We start from the raw sequence: 17,655 nt of genomic DNA, 5'->3' as shown, positions 1-17,655 counted from the left end.
AACATAATAAATATATCAATATGAATATTCTCCACATGTCTTTTGTCAAAAAATTTGAAATCCAAATCCACAATATAATTCATTTTTTTATTGTTCACATAAATAATAAAAAACATATTTATTGTTCATGGTCGGATTGGTTCCAACTCGAATCTAAATATTGAGTGTTTGGATTTGTTTCAGTGAAATAAAAAAAATCCAAACAATTTCTTATATATTGTGTTTTATTTGAAAAACTTATATTTAATATTATTTAATGATATTATATAATTATATTACAAGAAGATTGTAGTCCCAATTTTATTCTTGATGATATTTTACCTGATGTTATTTTACGTTAGGAAGTAATGAAAATTGTAGTTTTTTTCGGATGAATTTTATATGCAATAGAATTGCAAATAATTTAATGAAATAATAAAAAATAATTTATATAAATTATTGTTTATTTTACGATGCAATAACAGTAGTTAAATATACAATATTTCAATTAAAAAACTATCAATATTAATGTATATATTTTTAGTTATTTTATAATTTTAATTTGAAAAATATTTTTCACTAAACATATTAAACTATTTTTTATTCAACCTCAATTTCAAATATAATTTCAACCAAATATATATTTTTTCAAACAATTATTTTTTATAAAATATTTTTTTTATTACAATCATCTATTATAATACTAAACACCATGCTAAAAGACATCAATAAGCTCTTTTAGTTTTTTCCCTCGTAACAAGATTCGTCAGTGTCCTTTCTTCTGGGTAAGATTCGGTAGAAACAAGTCAAATAACATACAGCGCCCCTTTATACATGCGAGGATGGATCTTTCGGAAAACCCCAATCTTATACTGGGTACTTATCAATTATACATACGAGCCTGGTCTGACCCAATACGTATCAGATACATAAATTAGAAAAAAAATAATTATCGACGAGGACACAAAATCATAGGCGAGCGATACAACCAGTGGAAAATTCCAAAAGACTGACTAAAATATATGAGGATTTTTTGAGTAAATTCTAGACAGAACAAGTTATTAACAAATATAATAAAAGATTATTTAATAATTCCTCACACCTTAAGGGCTAATTACTAGTTTAGAGACTATTTTATAATTGAATAGTAAAATATGATTTAAAAGAAAATATATTACAAACAAGAAATGTTGAGCACGCAACCAGCACGAAGAATTCCATGAAAATGTCGCTTTCACTCCAATGTCTACCTTTTCAATGTATTTATACGAACATATACGCTCCTGGTAATTTTACGCAAATGTAAGGAAAAAGGAACCAGCCTTTCATCACCACGGCCAGTTGTTATAAATATCTGGGAAAAAATCCCCTTCTTCCCATTCCCCTGCTCCAACTCGACTCCCCTCCATGACTGTACCGAGTGCATAGATCAACAAAATCAGAGAGAAGCTCTAAGAAAAATGTCGGCAGTTAGCGTAGAGCCTTTCCTTCGATACCCTCGCTTTGAAAAGCCCGGATTTGCTCGTAGCAGGAGAAAGGCTGCTATAACTGTCACTACTGCTGCTCTATTCAAATCTCCTTCGTCTTTTAATTGTTGCTGTTCACTAATACCAAGACGAAAACTCCTGTCAAATGCCTCCTCCTTCCCTTTTCTTGACCTTCATAGGGTCAAAACCCACACGGCTAGAGCTAGCTCCACCGATACGGCTGTTCTTGAATCCACTAATGATGTCGTATTCAAAGAGACCTTCCCTCTTTCGCGTACTGAAACGACTGAAGGAAAGATTTTTGTAAGATTAGATCAGAGTAAGGCCAAGGAGAAGGAGGATCAATGGCAGCAGCTTACTGTTGGGTGTAGCCTTCCAGGGAAATGGATTCTTCATTGGGGTGTTTCTTATGTCGATGATACTGGCAGTGAATGGGATCAACCTCCTGAGAATATGAGACCCCCTGGTTCGATTCCTGTAAAGGTAAAGCTTATTTATTTATTTATTGCCTTCTAATGACCATGACACTTGACCGTCACTGGCTGGAATGTAATGTAATGTAACGTTTTGCTTTTGCAGGACTATGCCATAGAGACGCCGTTAAAGAAGGCATCAGAAGGAGATAAGTTTCACCAAGTGAAGATTGAGATTGATCCCAAAAGTCCCGTTGCAGCCCTGAATTTTGTTTTGAAGGTTTTGAGTTTAGCATGCTGCTTTTTTTTTCTTCTGTTTTTTTTTTTTCACTTGTCCTAATTATTTTTCAATTTTATGCTGGTGGTAATAATTGTTTCTCTCTCTCTCATTTTTGTGGGGGATTGCGGTGGCTGGCTGGCACAGGATGAAGAAACTGGAGTTTGGTATCAGCACAAAGGGAGAGATTTCAAGGTGCCTCTCGTGGACTGCTCGCTCGATTCTGGCGGTGGAAACGTCATAGGAGCAAAGGGGGGCTTTAGTATGTGGCCAGGTTATAAAATTAATCATTAGTATTATTTTCATATGCTGCTATTTACATGATCTCTTTTCTTTCCCCATGTTTTGTACCTACAGATTTGTTACCTTTTGCGAACAACATGCGTCCGTGTTTATGGATTTGGTTTTTTAACAAGATTTTTTTCTAAAACTATCACAGAGGATGGTCCTAATCAGAGATACTAACCTGATTGATCCAGTGTCTCTACATAACAACAAAGCAGTGCCAGAGGAAGGAAAATCCCAAGTAAAATTTGATCACCATGTGGACGAATAGGATTTCTGGAAAACTAGAAATCGGATTAGTGTAACTTACCTTTGCCTGTTTTCCATTATAGACATACAGAATTGTCGAATAGTGAATCAAATCATTTTAGTTTCCTTGTCCTTTTCCTGTTCTTCACTTTCTTTTTCCACATAAGTTGCAAACTGGCATAGTTCAATGCTACATTGCTAATCTCCCATAGTTTGTTAAGTACTCTGTTGCCTGATTTCATCGTTTACATAAATCTTGGTTGAATTACAAATCGACTGGGAAAATAAATCAGGTGGCATACTTGTGTCTAAGTTGTAGATCCCAAACTCATGCTTTCTATTATGTTGGCGGTGAGTTGGGTCATGAGTAGGTGGTTTATGATTTCTGTTTGCTCATCTCTGTAGCTCTCTCTCTTCTCCATTTTATATTTGCTGATGAGCTGACAGATTGTGTTAACTCATCTTCAATTCTAGGGACAATGCTTTCTAACATGTTCCTCAAAGCAGATGCATTGGCTTCTGAAGGTAAAGATAGCAGCAGCAGATCCAAAGACCCTAAACAAGAAACTAGGAAGGTAGAAGGATTCTATGAAGAGCTGCCCATTGCTAAATTTGCCGTGATTGAAAACTCAGTGACTGTTTCAGTTAGCAAGTGTCTCAAGACAGCCAAGAATCTTCTCTATTTAGTAACTGATCTACCTGGAGAAGTTGTTGTTCACTGGGGAGTTTGCAGAGATGATGCTAAAAAATGGGAAATTCCGGCTGCTCCACATCCACCAGAAACAACTGTGTTCAAGGACAAGGCTTTGCGGACTGTGCTACAGGTATAGAACTGAATTTACTGTATAAAGAGGAAACTGAATAGCGTACCTGGACTTTTTTTCCAGAATATGCACTGTTGTTGCCTAGTAAAAATATTCATTGCAGGTAATCATGGTTTAGTTAGGTAATGATATATACAAAGCTACAATTAAAACTGGCATGCACTTTCTTTATTTCTGGATAGTAATATCTGCCCATTTTATGTGGTACTATGTAAAGTTCATCAAACGAAGCTAGAACACAGATTGCCAAGGCTAAAAGCTACTTTGGCACAGGGACCTGTTGGCCAACTGGCACCTCTCTCTTTCCAACAAAGTGATGTCATTTGTTGGAATAGTGAGGAACTATAGACCAAATGACACCCCGCAAAAATATAATATAATTGTATTCAAGTCTATCCAGATTCTTGCTTCTCTGTTCCTTGTATTTCCTTGCCATGGCTGTATCATGTTTCTATTTTTTCTTTACTCTGTTTTATTGGGCAACATTTGTTTACTAATTGAAACATATCAAGAAAATTATTTTTCTTACAAGTGCATGTCAGCTTTGCTGATTGATTCTTATTTTTCACTTATATACTTTACCATTGGAAGTTTAATTTATTAAAAATGCACATAAATCTTCACTCACTTTATATTTGGTCCAATTGTTCCACTAGGTTTGGACCTGCATTCATCTCGTTGGGAGTGAGTGTAGATTTTTTAATGATCTAATATTAAGGATAAAGAAAATTACTGGTAACGAACATAACTCTGCTATCTATCACAAAGATAACCTGCATTCATATGTTGTTTTCATCATTCTTTTTCCTCCTCCAATGTTGACTCTCCCTTTTTGCATAGAAATGGGATAAGGTGAAGTGTTTGTTTCTCAATTACAAAAAATAAAGGAAAATACCCACTGCCAAGAACACAATTATGTTTTTATTGTGGGCTTTGTAGCTGCTCTTTTACTTCTTATTCTTCCCCCTTTTCACTCTTTAGTGGCAGTGGATAGTTTAGCTGAATGTTCAGAAAGATAGGCCTTACATCAAGTGGATGTAGAGGATAGTGTCAAATTTTCTATTTAGCACTCACATACACTCAAATGTTTGTATAAATAGACATGATACACCATCATATATGGGCTGGGCTGGAAGCATTATTTGGCTTGTAATCTACCTTTTAGCATGCGTCATTTGTTACTTGGTGTTTTCTGTTGATAATTTGAATTTGGGGTATCTTGATAGTTGGTATTGTTGGCTTATCTATTTTAATGTTAAGAATTCTTATTTCTTGCTTTTACTTTGTCACTTAAATGGCCATCCCATTTTGCAGGCAAAAGAGGATGGAAATGGACGTTCAGGGTCATTTACTTTGGACGGAGACCTTGTAGGCTTCCTTTTCGTTCTCAAGCTAAATGAAAGCACTTGGTTGAATTGTATGGGAAATGATTTCTATATCCCTCTCCCAATCTCAAGTAGCCTTCCTGCTCTATCAGGAACCGGACAATCTGAAGTTCCACCAGTATCTGAAAACACTGTAGGAGCAGATCAAGAAGTTTCTCATGCTATATATACTGATGGTATAATTAATGAAATACGGAGCTTAGTTAGTGACTTTTCCTCTGAGAAGAGACAGAAGACAAAAACAAAAGAAGCACAAGAAAGCATTCTCCAAGAAATTGAAAAATTGGCTGCTGAAGCATACAGTATCTTCAGAAGCTCAATTCCAACTTTTATGGATGAAACTGCTCTGGAATCCGAGGCAACAGAGGCTCCTAAAATATGCTCGGGAACTGGCACTGGTTATGAAATATTGCTCCAAGGTTTTAATTGGGAATCCCATAAATTGGGACATTGGTACATGGAGCTAAAACAAAAAGTTGAAGAAATATCGTCCCTGGGATTCACTGTGATTTGGTTGCCCCCACCAACAGAATCTGTGTCACCTGAAGGTTACATGCCAAAAGATTTGTATAATCTTAACTCCAGGTACATATTATAAAATTATAAAAATGCATAATACTCTTGTCACGGTCTTCTTTAAATGATTTTCAGATTGGACTTGGTCACAGAAGCTGATGCTAGTACAGATCCAATTGTTCCTTTTGTGTTTGCTCCTGAACTAACAATACCTTTTACGTTAACATAATTGACATGTTCTTACATAGAAATGAAGTTCTATAGTTTTTTGGATATTTTCTTCCTTATCTTATAACCTTTTGTGCTTGGAAACAAGTACCATATTTTAAGCCATCAAATTCATTGTCTGTCAATCATTGAATTGTTAGTAGGTTATCAGATTTTTTTTTGTTTTTCTGTATGACAGATGACAGGCACTATCATCATACTGACCATGAAGTACTATTTGATTTCTATCATGTTGTATATATCAGATATGGAAATATTGATGAGCTGAAGGATCTTGTGAAGAGATTCCATGGAAAGGGTGTTAAAGTTCTTGGAGATGCTGTTTTGAACCATCGTTGTGCACACTACAAGAATGGGAATGGTGTATGGAATATTTTTGGAGGCCGCTTGAATTGGGATGACCGGGCAGTTGTTGCAGATGATCCACATTTTCAGGTACTTGGATTTTTTTATGTGATTTCCAAAGTTAGATAGCTGTGTTGCTGTTGAATTAAGAATCAATTACTCTAAAGGATAACACAGTTGCTAATTTCTTATGACTCAAATATCAGACAGCAGGATGCTTTTACCAGAAAATGCTAGTTGTTAATGTGCATAGAAAAAATGCCCTGGTGCCTTCAAACATAATTCTAAAACTGATCAGAAAAAAAGGAAAGAGAATGACCCTGGCTCGTATTTACTTCTAGAAAGCATCTGTACATTTTTTATCCATATATTGAAAAGATCTCAAAAGCTAACATTTGTCAATGCATAGTGAGGTCATAAATAGTCATAATATTGTGATGTCTATCTTATCCAAAACTCTAAACTTCAAAAAGAAATAATTCATATCTGAATATTTCAAACTTAAAGAGTGTTGATTTAATACCCAGTGCCTGAAATTAACTGTTTGTTCATTATTGGATCCATGTGAACTGGTTTTCCTTAAGTTTTGGATACTTAAAGAAGGCATGATAACAATGGACACATATCCATGTGTATATATGATACCTGTAGTTTTTAACCAAATTGGCTATGTTATGATTTTCAACAGCATGAAATCCATTTATAGGATTTCCCAATGCTTGCTTTCCAAATCATTAAGCTATTCCAATGAGTATTTTTGCAATTGCAAACGTGCTGTCAATCACCACATTCATGATAGAATGACAGTTTGTGTTTGGATATTTCCGAGACAGCTAAGAATGGAACCTGGTACACTTTTCTGTGAACTGCAACAGGAACTTGAAAAGAAAAGAAATGGAACCTGGTACACTGTTTGTTTTTGAGTTTCTAAAGCGTTTTTGAAGAAATTTGATAATTTTTTATTTTTTTCTTTGCTTCAAATTAATATTTTTTTAGTGTTTTTAGATCATTTTAATGCGTTGATATCAAAAATAATTTTTTTAAAATAAAAATATATTATTTTAATACATTTCTAAGTAAAAAGCATTTTGAAAAGCAACCGCAAACACACAACTACCAAACATTTTATACATGTTTTTTGCTACACAAAAACTTAAAATCACATTTTTTACCAAACACTTATCTAAATCCAACTAACCTCAGCTAACCACACTTTTTTTAAACTTATTTTTTTCAAACCACAACCACAAAAAAGCTACCTAAAAAAAACACACTTTAAATTAGTTTATGACTTGACTGTACAAGTTTACATTCATTTATGTTGTATTTCTGGGGACTGAGGTGGATGCATCTGAATGTCTGAAGTATGGACGTGGGGGAACATTTCCTTACTGACACAAGAGACAAGAAGATTAGCATTTGTTTGTCATTTAAATTCTATGGTTCTGGGTAGTTTGGTACTTCATCTCTTTGCTGGAAATTTAACCTGTCCTGTGTCACATATGCTTGTCTTGGAATGTTCTATTTCCTGTAACCTTGTTTGCATGCTTGCAAATTATGGCCTACAGCCTTGATTTTGCAGTTAATCTATAATAGCAAGACTTGTACTTTCAGAGGAGGTTTGTCTGCTGATTTGATCTGCCAACTGTGCATGTTTGCTCTTTGTGCTTGATGCATTATTTTCATGCAAATGTAGAGACAAAACAGCTTTCAGGACTGTGCTCTTATTTCTGAATCACAATTTGCTCCTTGATGCTATATGTAGCTGTAAAATATACTCTCGCATTTGTATAATTCCTGGGCTGTATCATGCAGGGTAGGGGAAACAAAAGTAGTGGAGATAATTTTCATGCTGCCCCAAACATTGATCATTCACAAGAATTTGTGAGAAAGGATCTCAAAGAATGGTTACTCTGGCTAAGGTAATAGTCCTCTTCCTTGTGTTTGTAAGGACTTGTATATTTATTCTCTTCTAATCATTAGTGAACACCAAGTAGAAAATATGTATCATCGTGAGACAATGAAAACTGAACTTCATTTTTTATAACAAAGCATTTCTGAGTCTCTGACAGTCAAACTTGGTATCAGCATCCTAATTTTCTCACTTAGCATCACTACTATTTTTCTTCCAAGAAATAAATGGCGCGGTGCTGTGTGAAAGTCCTGCTGGAGAAAATCACCATCATATGTTTCAAATCAATTGGTTAATGATGCAATGTAGGCATTTTCTTTTTCTTTTTATCTTCTGGCTTTTCTAGCTCTTTTAACTGAAAGGAGGTTTGCTTAGCTCTAGGAAGCATAAGGAGTATATCAATTTTTTTTCCCACTTCTGTGCCTAAGATCATCTGATTTTTCTTAATGGTTCATGTTATTAGAGCACTGGGATATTTTCTCTGGATTTGTGTCTTTTTCCAGGAAATTCGCAGCTTATTTTCTTGTTTAAAACCTGTTTTATATTACTTTCAACAACTTCTGCTGTATTTACTATTTAGTCTTTTCGTAAGCATCCTGTTGGGTCTATGCCTGCTGGTCTGCTGTTAGTGTCTTTCTTCTTATTGCTGATACCAATCCTATGGAAATTCCCGTTACTGTAGTTCTAATGATGATCTGACGTTTGTGTCATTTGTAAATTATGATCCATCCTCTTGTGCCTGAAATGAATTTATTTATGGCATGAAGCCTTTTTTTGCCTTCTATTCCCTGTGGTTTTGATTGCTTTAATGAGTGGATTGGTGGTGCATTCCATATTGTTTGGAGACAGAGATGAGCTACAGACAATGAGGAGTGGAACTTGTATTTGCTGATTTTCCCTGGATTTCCTTCACATGCCCGGTTGCTGCTTTTTCCTTCTGCTTTTAGACTTTGCAGGGAGCTGTAATTTCTATGGCTAAGATCAAGCTTTTTTTGTGCTTTGGATGCTTTAATCTGTTCTGTTTTGGAGGCTTAGCTGAGCTACTAATAATGGAGTGAAGCTTGTATTTTGTGATTTTTTGTTGCCTTCCCTTCCCTTCCCTTATCATGTTCTGTTGTTGTTTCTGCCTTCTGCTTTTAAATGTTGCAGGGAGCTAATCCCCATGGTATAGATCAGTATTTTTCACCTCTGCATGGTTTAAAATATTTTATTTGGGTAGCATCATAACTAACCTTATTTAACTGGTTGCATCTTGCATGCAGAAAAGAGATCGGGTATGATGGATGGAGGCTTGATTTTGTGAGAGGATTTTGGGGTGGTTATGTGAAAGATTACTTGGATGCAAGTGAACCTTATTTTGCTGTTGGTGAGTATTGGGATTCCCTCAGTTATACATATGGTGAAATGGATCACAATCAAGATGCACATCGGCAGAGAATTGTTGACTGGATTAATGCCACCAGTGGGACTGCTGGTGCATTTGATGTCACCACAAAAGGGATTCTTCATACGGTAAGTGCTCATTTACATGATTGATCTTAGATTTCTTTGATAAATATGCTTTAAAAGGCCAAAAGGGTGCACGCTTCTGTATGTATGTGCAAAGTTTGCAAAATGAAAAGAGAAAAACAAAAGACATACCTCTTGATGGTGTTCTTATGCTCTGATGCAGTTGGTACTGAATTGAATTATTTGTTTAATTTCTTGATATCCCTGTTATTTTCTCCTGATAATCTTTGATTTTATTTCCTGTGTCAGTAGATGTTGCGAGTAAAGGGATAGGAATAACAATTGCATTTAGATGATACCTCTTGTTAGACCTAGATACTGCGTGCAGGTTCTTGCAGAAAGCAGCATCTTTCATGGATCTTGTATCAAAAGTGTTACTGAATCATAGAACACAGGATTTTCCACTTCTGATGTTGATCTTTCCTTTTCTTGCCCACAAATGACGAACCTGGTTGGCATTTCCTAGGTTATATATTTTAGACTGTAACCATAGATGGGATTGTAGTTGAAACATAAGAAACAGTTCTTGTTGCAAGTAGCACCCAAGCACCTAACTGTTTGGCATCTAGATTAAATGAGTTGAATAATGCCATAAACTGCTAGATGATCATTTTTTCCAATTAGTTTATGAGTGGTGTCATTGTATAATCATTAAGTTGGTGACAAGATGTCAATTAATCAAGTCTCAAGTCTCTCTCCATGATACTTCCATGAAAAGTACCCAAGGAAAGACTAGTGTTTTTTTAGCTTTCCAAGTGCTGTAAGCTCGTGCCACATCCTTGCCCTTTCACTTTTACCTTTCCATTTGTTTTGGTTTATGTGTTTGGTATAAAGGTAAGGTGGAGGATAATCATATTTACAACTTATATTTTTTCCCCTCATAGACACTGGAAAGGTGCGAGTATTGGCGATTATCAGATGAGAAAGGAAAGCCTCCTGGGGTTGTCGGATGGTGGCCATCTCGTGCTGTTACCTTCATAGAAAATCATGACACTGGTTCTACCCAGGTTTAAACTTCTTAATTTTTTATATTTCTGCTGTACCTCTATTGAAGGAATTGAACAATAATGATCCTAAATCAGAAATTACGTACTCAAGAGAAAAATAGAAGTTAAAATTTGCTCATCTTTGAGGAACACTGTTATTTGTTTGAAGGCTGTAATGTCGTCATTTGTTTGAAATGGTATTATATATCTTATAATGTCACATAACAGCTATGAATAGTGAAAAATACATTAAATAGCAGTCATTGCGTAGTGTAATGGCCCTTTATATATATGTATAACCATGGGATGAGCCTTTTCTTCCGTGACTTGGTCCTGTAAAAGTGGTATTTGTTTCTAAGCCCACAAAGCGATGAAGCATCACTCTTGAATCTTCAGTCAGCTTTTCATCTCAGCTGTGAATTGGTTACCTTTTGGATTCATATTATTTGTGATTATTTGCATTTTTAAATGAGCCAATTGCGTGAGAGGATGGAAAGTATACTAAATGGAACGGAGTGTGAAACAACAGATAAGAACTCAAAAGGGAGAAGGACAGAGAAAAAAGTAGTTCTTAAAATTAAGGAATTCATAGAATACCAAACGGGAAGATGGAAGATAATTTGAGGATGTCATCCAGGATCTTGATTTTGCTTTACTTAAATTGGTGGGTAGGAAATTATTTATTGGGAGATGCAAAAGGAATGAAAAACCTATATTTTGTGTTGCTGTCGCTGTTTCATACTGTGAAGTTATCTTGTTACTAACCAGTACTCTTTCTTTCTTAGGGTCATTGGAGATTTCCCGGTGGAAAAGAAATGCAAGGATATGCTTACATCTTGACTCATCCAGGAACACCAGCAGTGTTCTATGATCACATATTTTCTCATTATCAATCTGAAATCGCAGCTCTCATCTCTCTAAGAAACCGGAACAAAATCCACTGTCGGAGCACTGTAAGTATTGAAACTACATCTTTATACACATATTTTGAGCATCAAGATAATATTAGACTCTTTCAAAGATGATATATAGTTTATTTTTATCCCTTTTAGCATATTAAATAGTGTATATATTGTGTAACTTCAAATTACAGAACTTCTTTCTATGATAAGACGAAAAAAAAAGTAGGAAAAGAAATGAAAAGGTCCATGTAAATAGTCCTAATCCTTGATTCTACTTCTCTACTGCTTGTTACATTAAAAATTATTAGTTGAATATGGCACACATTGTTTGCTCAGTTATTTTCCTGGCATCTAATTACACATCGCTCATGATTCCCTTAAAAACATATACTCGCATGGAAAAAAGAAAATGAATAAACAGCAAGCAATAAAAAATTGATCTCTTTGCTGGTTTGTACATTTAAGGTTAAAATTACCAAGGCGGAGAGGGATGTGTACGCGGCCATCATCGATGAGAAAGTGGCTGTGAAAATTGGACCGGGTCATTACGAACCGCCAAGTGGGCCCTACAGGTGGTCTTCAAAAATCGAAGGGAGGAATTACAAGGTCTGGGAAGCATCTTAAAATATCCATTTTAGTATTGGTAAGTGTGTGATCAAGAAAGTGTCCGCCTGGACAAGTCCGCAGAATTATATTTCGGCAGAATTATATTTACCAAGTAAAAGAACAGCAGAACAAGAAAGTCTAATAATAGTTCACCAGGGTGGTTTGCGCGCAACCAAATGAAGTTAAATCCCCATTCTTGACTTGACACCAAAGTCTAGCTTCTGGAAAGAGGTGTCCGCAGAGTTTGCTGGGTGCGCATACGAATGCGGGTTTTGAAGTTTCGAGTATTCATAGTATTTATTATTTATTATTTGATAAAAAAAATAACAGTTAATATATATATTTGAAGTGTGTATATGTATATTAAATGATAGAGTGATAAATATTATATATAAATGTGTTTTATATCAATATTGAGATGTGTATGTATTATATTGTAATGAAAAAATATATTTTTTCTATAAATATATTTATATAATAAAAATATATATTTTGGGATAAGTTTAGATGGATTTCAAGTTGAGTTTGGTAATATTTATCAACTATTGAGTAAAGTAAATAAAAAATATACTTATCTATTTGGGCCGAGTTGGGTTAATATCTATCAAATTTAGATTATATTATCATTCACATAAAAAAATAGTATTTACAGTCTTGCTATATTTGTAATAATCACAAATATTATTATTGGTAATAATACATTGGGGAAGTATCCTATTATTGTTGCAACATTGCCATAATGAAGATGACAGGTTATTGCACTTACGTACGAAACTTTAATGTTGCATATTATATGTAAAAATAATAATCACAAATATTATTAGTAGTATTATTATAAATTGTGATACTTGCATTACATTATATTTATCTCTCAAGAATTTCATGTTAAGAAAATGTGCTCTTTTAAACAATATATTTTCTAAACATAAAATTCTCAAGAGATACAATGTAATGTAAGGGTTTCTTTGTCGAATTATGTATATAAAACTCGTGTGTGTGTGCAGTGATGAATCGGCGTGTCTTGTATAAAAACAAATAAGATGAAGAAGTTAGCATGTGCTTAATTATTAGTGGTATTGATTAGCTCCTATTTTATTTATCCCTATCACTGTATTTTTTTAATATATAAAAAATAGAATGTACTATTAATTATTTATATAATATATATATAAAAAAGGGTTGGATTTCATGGAAAACACCGCGCCATAATTTAAGAAAGAATACGAGACAGCCAAAACAAGTCTGAAAACATGACCTATAAGTTGACGAAGAATCCCATGAATGGATGAACAAGCTGAAGGAAAAAAGAAGACGAACGACGAGAATGCGGTGTTTGTCATGTAATTGTACACTTGTCAGGTTTGCATCGCAGAAAACAAAAATCTATAAGGCATTTTGGAAGCTTCTCTACAAGTAAAGCCAAATTCATTTTTGTCCAAGCTCTTAGTATTATTAAATCCGTCAAGTTTAATCCTCCAAGGAATTCAACAGTGCATTTTATTCTCTTTTGGTTACAAGGACAATAGTAGCTATTGATTTCCTTAAACCTACTGCAAGCTATGGAATTGAAAAATGTGGTAATTAAACCCGCGCATTTAGCTTAAACTCAATGCATTTCTGATCATTTTCCGGTAATTAAGTTAATAATTAATGAATAATTAAAGATGCTGTTGAACTTGAGCACAATCGTATATAACGGATCTAATTTCGAATACTACAGGAAAGAAATCCTGTCAAAATTTTGAAATCTGATGATACCGAAGAATATAATGATTCGGAGTATATATGTGCAAGGATCTGGAAATAATTTTGGTGATACCCTGTAAATTGTAATCATGTAGTCTTAGCTAGCACCTTATTATAATGAGAGTGCAGACAAAGGGAGTTTGTCGCAGATGATATCGTGAACATCGACAATTCTTTGTCTGGGTGGGCACTGCTGAAGCATATAAGCAGTTGTTACAACACTTGCATAATTAGTTTTGTAAACGTCAAGCAAACATATTAATAGCTTTTGGTCTGGTCTGGTCTTGTCACTTTCTATATTCCCCGGAGAGTCATTTAGACAGATGGAGATGACAAGGAATACTGGCGATCAGATAAGCCTAGGAAGGCGTCGCTTGTGCATGATAGAAGAAGAAAGGAGAGACGGGGAGACTGGTAAGTGTATTAAAAGACGACGAAGAGACCCTTCTACATATTCATTAAGTTGCAATATTAATGATCAACAAAGTGACCAGCAGCAGCAGCAACAGTCACTTGGTGATCGGACTGCAGCTGTTGCCACTACTGTCAAGAGAAGTTCAAGATTTCGGGGAGTTAGCAGGTTTAATTTGACATAGCAAGCTAGGATCATTTTCATGGTTTTTTCTACATATTATTATCAATGCAATTATGTTTCTCGTTTGTTTGACAAGTTGTTAATTAGAAGCTAAACATGTGTTTCATGTGCCTAATTATTTACAACAGGCACCGTTGGACCGGACGATTTGAAGCTCATTTATGGGATAAAGGAACTTGGAATCCAACACAGAGAAAGAAGGGTAAACAAGGTACGTAGTTTCCAAGCCTTCTTGGCTTGTTAAATCTGCTTCACCGTCCCTGCCTCAGATACCTAGCGTACTTGATTACTCACGATCGGCCTTTTCATCTGTGTGCATATCAACTTCATTTTACTCGGGGAAGTTTATCTTGGTGAGCACTTCGCTTTCTGGTTGAAACCAATCTCAATTAATTTGCTCTAGCGAAAACTGATTAACAAAGAAAGAAGAAAGCCAATTAACCTTTGAGAACATCTGCAAATGCAACAGGAGCTTATGATGAAGAAGAATCCGCTGCAAGAGCTTATGATTTAGCTGCTCTCAAGTACTGGGGAACGTCAACTTTCACAAATTTCCCAGTAAAGATTACTGCAATCTATCTGATAAAAAAATAATTATTTTTTATGTGAATTTCTTGTTTGATATTTGCAAATATATTTATGGAGCCGAGACAATTATCTTTGAATGTTAAGTTGAATTATGTGTGATCATCAATTTGTTATAGGAGTCTGACTACGAGAAAGAGATTGAAATAATGAAAACGGTAACCAAAGAAGAATATCTAGCCTCCTTGAGAAGGTTTGTTCTTGAGCATTCTCACCAATTATACATAAAAACTTTGGGGTAAAATCAGAAGAATTAAGAGAGTATAGTTTTTGTTTATAGGAGAAGCAGCGGGTTTTCAAGAGGTGTATCCAAATACAGAGGAGTTGCTAGGTAAGGGCAACACCCTTTTCTGCTTACTAATCTGAAGGAATTATGCGTGCATGCACCAGTTAACTCTGAGGCAGGTGGCCGCTTTCTTTGAAATTTCAGGCACCATCACAATGGGAGATGGGAAGCAAGGATAGGGAGAGTGTTTGGAAACAAGTATCTTTATCTTGGCACTTACAGTGAGTTAATAATAACCTGAAACGTTGTGTTTTTTTTTTTTTTCTTAATGAAACATGCAAAACAAAAATATAATCTTTAAAAGATGGCATTGATGAAGCATTTGGCTGGTGCAATCTAATCTGAGCCGACGTCCTCGCAGCTAAATACAAGATTTGTTTCCTATTGTAGGTACTCAAGAGGAAGCTGCTCATGCCTATGATATAGCAGCCATTGAATATAGGGGGATCAATGCTGTAACCAATTTCGATTTAAGTACATACATCAGATGGCTGAAGCCAGAAGCCAGTCTTCCTGCACCTCAAGAATCGAAGCCAGCTTCAGGCCCCCCGCCAATGGCAACCTTCTCCAATCACCTTCCGATCGAGAAACCAACCCAGCTATCCGTTCTCCAGATGGACCCTTCTTTAATTGATAATTTAAGCACCCCTAAAAACGAGGATGTTTTTCACAGGAAGACGCTTCCCGCTAGCCCCCTCACCAGGTCATCCTCCTCGACTGCCCTTAGCCTCCTCTTTAAATCTTCAATATTCAAAGAGCTTGTGGAGAAGAACTTGAATACCACCTGCGAAGAAACTGAAGAAAACGATTCCAAAAACCAGCATAATGGCAACAACAATGCTGGGGAGGCATTCTATGATGGATTCAGCCCCATTCCTCACCCAGGCACTTCAAACGAGGATCGGTTCTTGTGTTCAGAGCAAGGAGAGAGAAATACATTGCCACCATACAATGAAATGGAGCCATCTCTTTGGAATGGAGCCTTGAGCATGCCTTCTCGTTTCCATTAAATAGAGATTCCAACTTCCTTCTGCCTCTTCCTTGCATGAGGCAATGCAGCTAACTAGTCTGTGAACAAGTACCATAAATTGCTCTTACAAATAAATGTAGATACCCTCTCCTCCCTCCAACACTCTTTAAGTATCTCATCTATGATGAAAATATCTCATCTATAATGAAAATAATACACTTCCTATTTTCATGATCAATTATTGTGAACATGAAGCCAAATCTTCTTAAGAACAAGACTACTCTTTTCATTCTTCATCCATGGCACCAAAACACTCTATTCACAGTTGAGCAAAACTGAATTATACAATTACACATCCAAGTTTGTAGCCAAGTAAACTAAATCGAATCAATTGTTAGGAATAAAAAAACTAAGAAGCTGGAGGGCTTATTTTTAGTAACCAACTGGTGAAAACAGCAAAAAGACTAACCGAGAAAATCACACATCCCTGGAATGCCAAAACACTTAAATAGAAGAAACACAAATACATTCGCACTCTACCTTTCTAAAGAAACACAATTCTTATGTTCCAAAAAATAAAAAAATCATCATAACAAGCCAATTTTGACTACAAGTGTCGGTTTAAAACCAAAAAATTTTATACTTTACAGTACTACGGGTAGTTGCCATAACACTTGCTACCGTTAAAGAATACTGATAAAATGAAACGTTGTAATACAAACAGATTGCATGTCTTATTGAATTTCTAAAGCAGGGCATCGTGGACAGTCAAATAGGAACCTGCTGGGGTAATCTACCATTAGAAATCAACCACCATTTCCGAGATTGTTCCTCAGTGTGGTTAAAAATCTCCTTTATTTGTACATAAAAATAATCAACGAGACTGTTGCAGAGATGCGGTTTGGTGATGATTGTGTTTAGGGCATTGCAATCAACACCTGGCAGAATTAAACCTGCAAATGTTAAGCCATGAGTAAGCAACATAATTGCATGTCAGAACAGGAAAAAGAAACGAGGGCATGGGCATTTCAACATTATATTTCTGAGAAACAAATAATTGTGAGCAACAAGTTAAATCAACAGAACCTGGAAACTTTATCACGACCTTTCCTACCAGAAAGCACCTGCTCAGTGTGAGAGATGACCCAAAGCTTAATCACCAACCATCCTAGAAGGACCCCTAATCCGTTAACAAAAGCTTTCTTTCATTATTGCATATACTCAAATCTCAGATTCCAATGTTTCCTAAGCTAACAAAAAGCGGAATAAGGAAACAGGGTGTGCTACCAAATTATGAAATGTGGTATACTGGTCAATGACTTGGGAACCAAGAACACAAATCTGGTTCAAGGAAAGCTTATCAATTACCAATAGAAGTTCTATCTCCACTTCATCAAACTCTAATCCAAGGAAAAATTATCAATGCAACCCACATTATCTTTCTACATTCTTTCTAGCTAAGCATCCAAACACTACCTTCTCCTGGGGTCACTCCTCATTCATCCCTCTCTGCAAAAAGCCACACTAACCCACCCTTTCTGCAAAAAGCCAAATTAATTACTCAGCAGGA

The 17,655-nt window shown here is 35.5% G+C and overlaps 3 protein-coding genes across 5 annotated transcripts in view; 2 read left to right on the top strand and 1 right to left on the bottom strand.

Moving 5' to 3' along the window:
- Window positions 1-1,287: 1,287 nt before the first annotated feature.
- Window positions 1,288-12,110, top strand: AMY3 (alpha-amylase-like 3). 2 transcript variants are annotated; one of them, XM_011023294.1, is made up of 11 exons: window positions 1,288-1,949; window positions 2,046-2,159; window positions 2,304-2,430; window positions 3,198-3,514; window positions 4,829-5,484; window positions 5,889-6,078; window positions 7,804-7,910; window positions 9,163-9,412; window positions 10,294-10,416; window positions 11,181-11,348; window positions 11,763-12,110. In XM_011023294.1, exons 1-11 carry the CDS (start codon window positions 1,440-1,442, stop codon window positions 11,919-11,921), a joined length of 2,721 nt encoding a protein of 906 aa, XP_011021596.1. In that variant the 5' UTR covers window positions 1,288-1,439; the 3' UTR covers window positions 11,922-12,110. The 2 variants fall into 2 exon arrangements, with proteins under 2 accessions (XP_011021596.1, XP_011021595.1); XM_011023293.1 differs by having other exon boundaries at window positions 3,165-3,514.
- A 1,811-nt stretch (window positions 12,111-13,921) lies between these two features.
- LOC105123622 (AP2-like ethylene-responsive transcription factor At1g79700) lies at window positions 13,922-16,956 on the top strand. The gene is made up of 8 exons (XM_011023295.1): window positions 13,922-14,229; window positions 14,373-14,455; window positions 14,589-14,597; window positions 14,714-14,802; window positions 14,949-15,022; window positions 15,110-15,160; window positions 15,260-15,336; window positions 15,506-16,956. The coding sequence occupies exons 1-8, from the start codon at window positions 13,973-13,975 to the stop codon at window positions 16,123-16,125; spliced, it is 1,260 nt and encodes a 419-aa protein (XP_011021597.1). The 5' UTR covers window positions 13,922-13,972; the 3' UTR covers window positions 16,126-16,956.
- The window catches only part of LOC105123623 (uncharacterized), a 6,417-nt gene continuing 5,384 nt past the window's right edge, over window positions 16,623-17,655 (bottom strand). For both annotated transcript variants that reach the window (XM_011023296.1, XM_011023297.1), the window contains exon 13: window positions 16,623-17,038. In XM_011023296.1, coding sequence (XP_011021598.1) covers window positions 17,017-17,038 — 22 coding nt within the window. In that variant the 3' untranslated portion in view covers window positions 16,623-17,016. The remainder of the gene's footprint in view (window positions 17,039-17,655) is intronic.

Source organism: Populus euphratica, unplaced genomic scaffold (assembly GCF_000495115.2).
Source record: "Populus euphratica unplaced genomic scaffold, PopEup_1.0 scaffold9.1, whole genome shotgun sequence".
Classification (NCBI taxonomy): domain Eukaryota; kingdom Viridiplantae; phylum Streptophyta; class Magnoliopsida; order Malpighiales; family Salicaceae; genus Populus; species Populus euphratica.
Note: the sequence above shows the minus strand (reverse complement) of the source record. Positions and strands in the feature narration are given on the sequence as shown.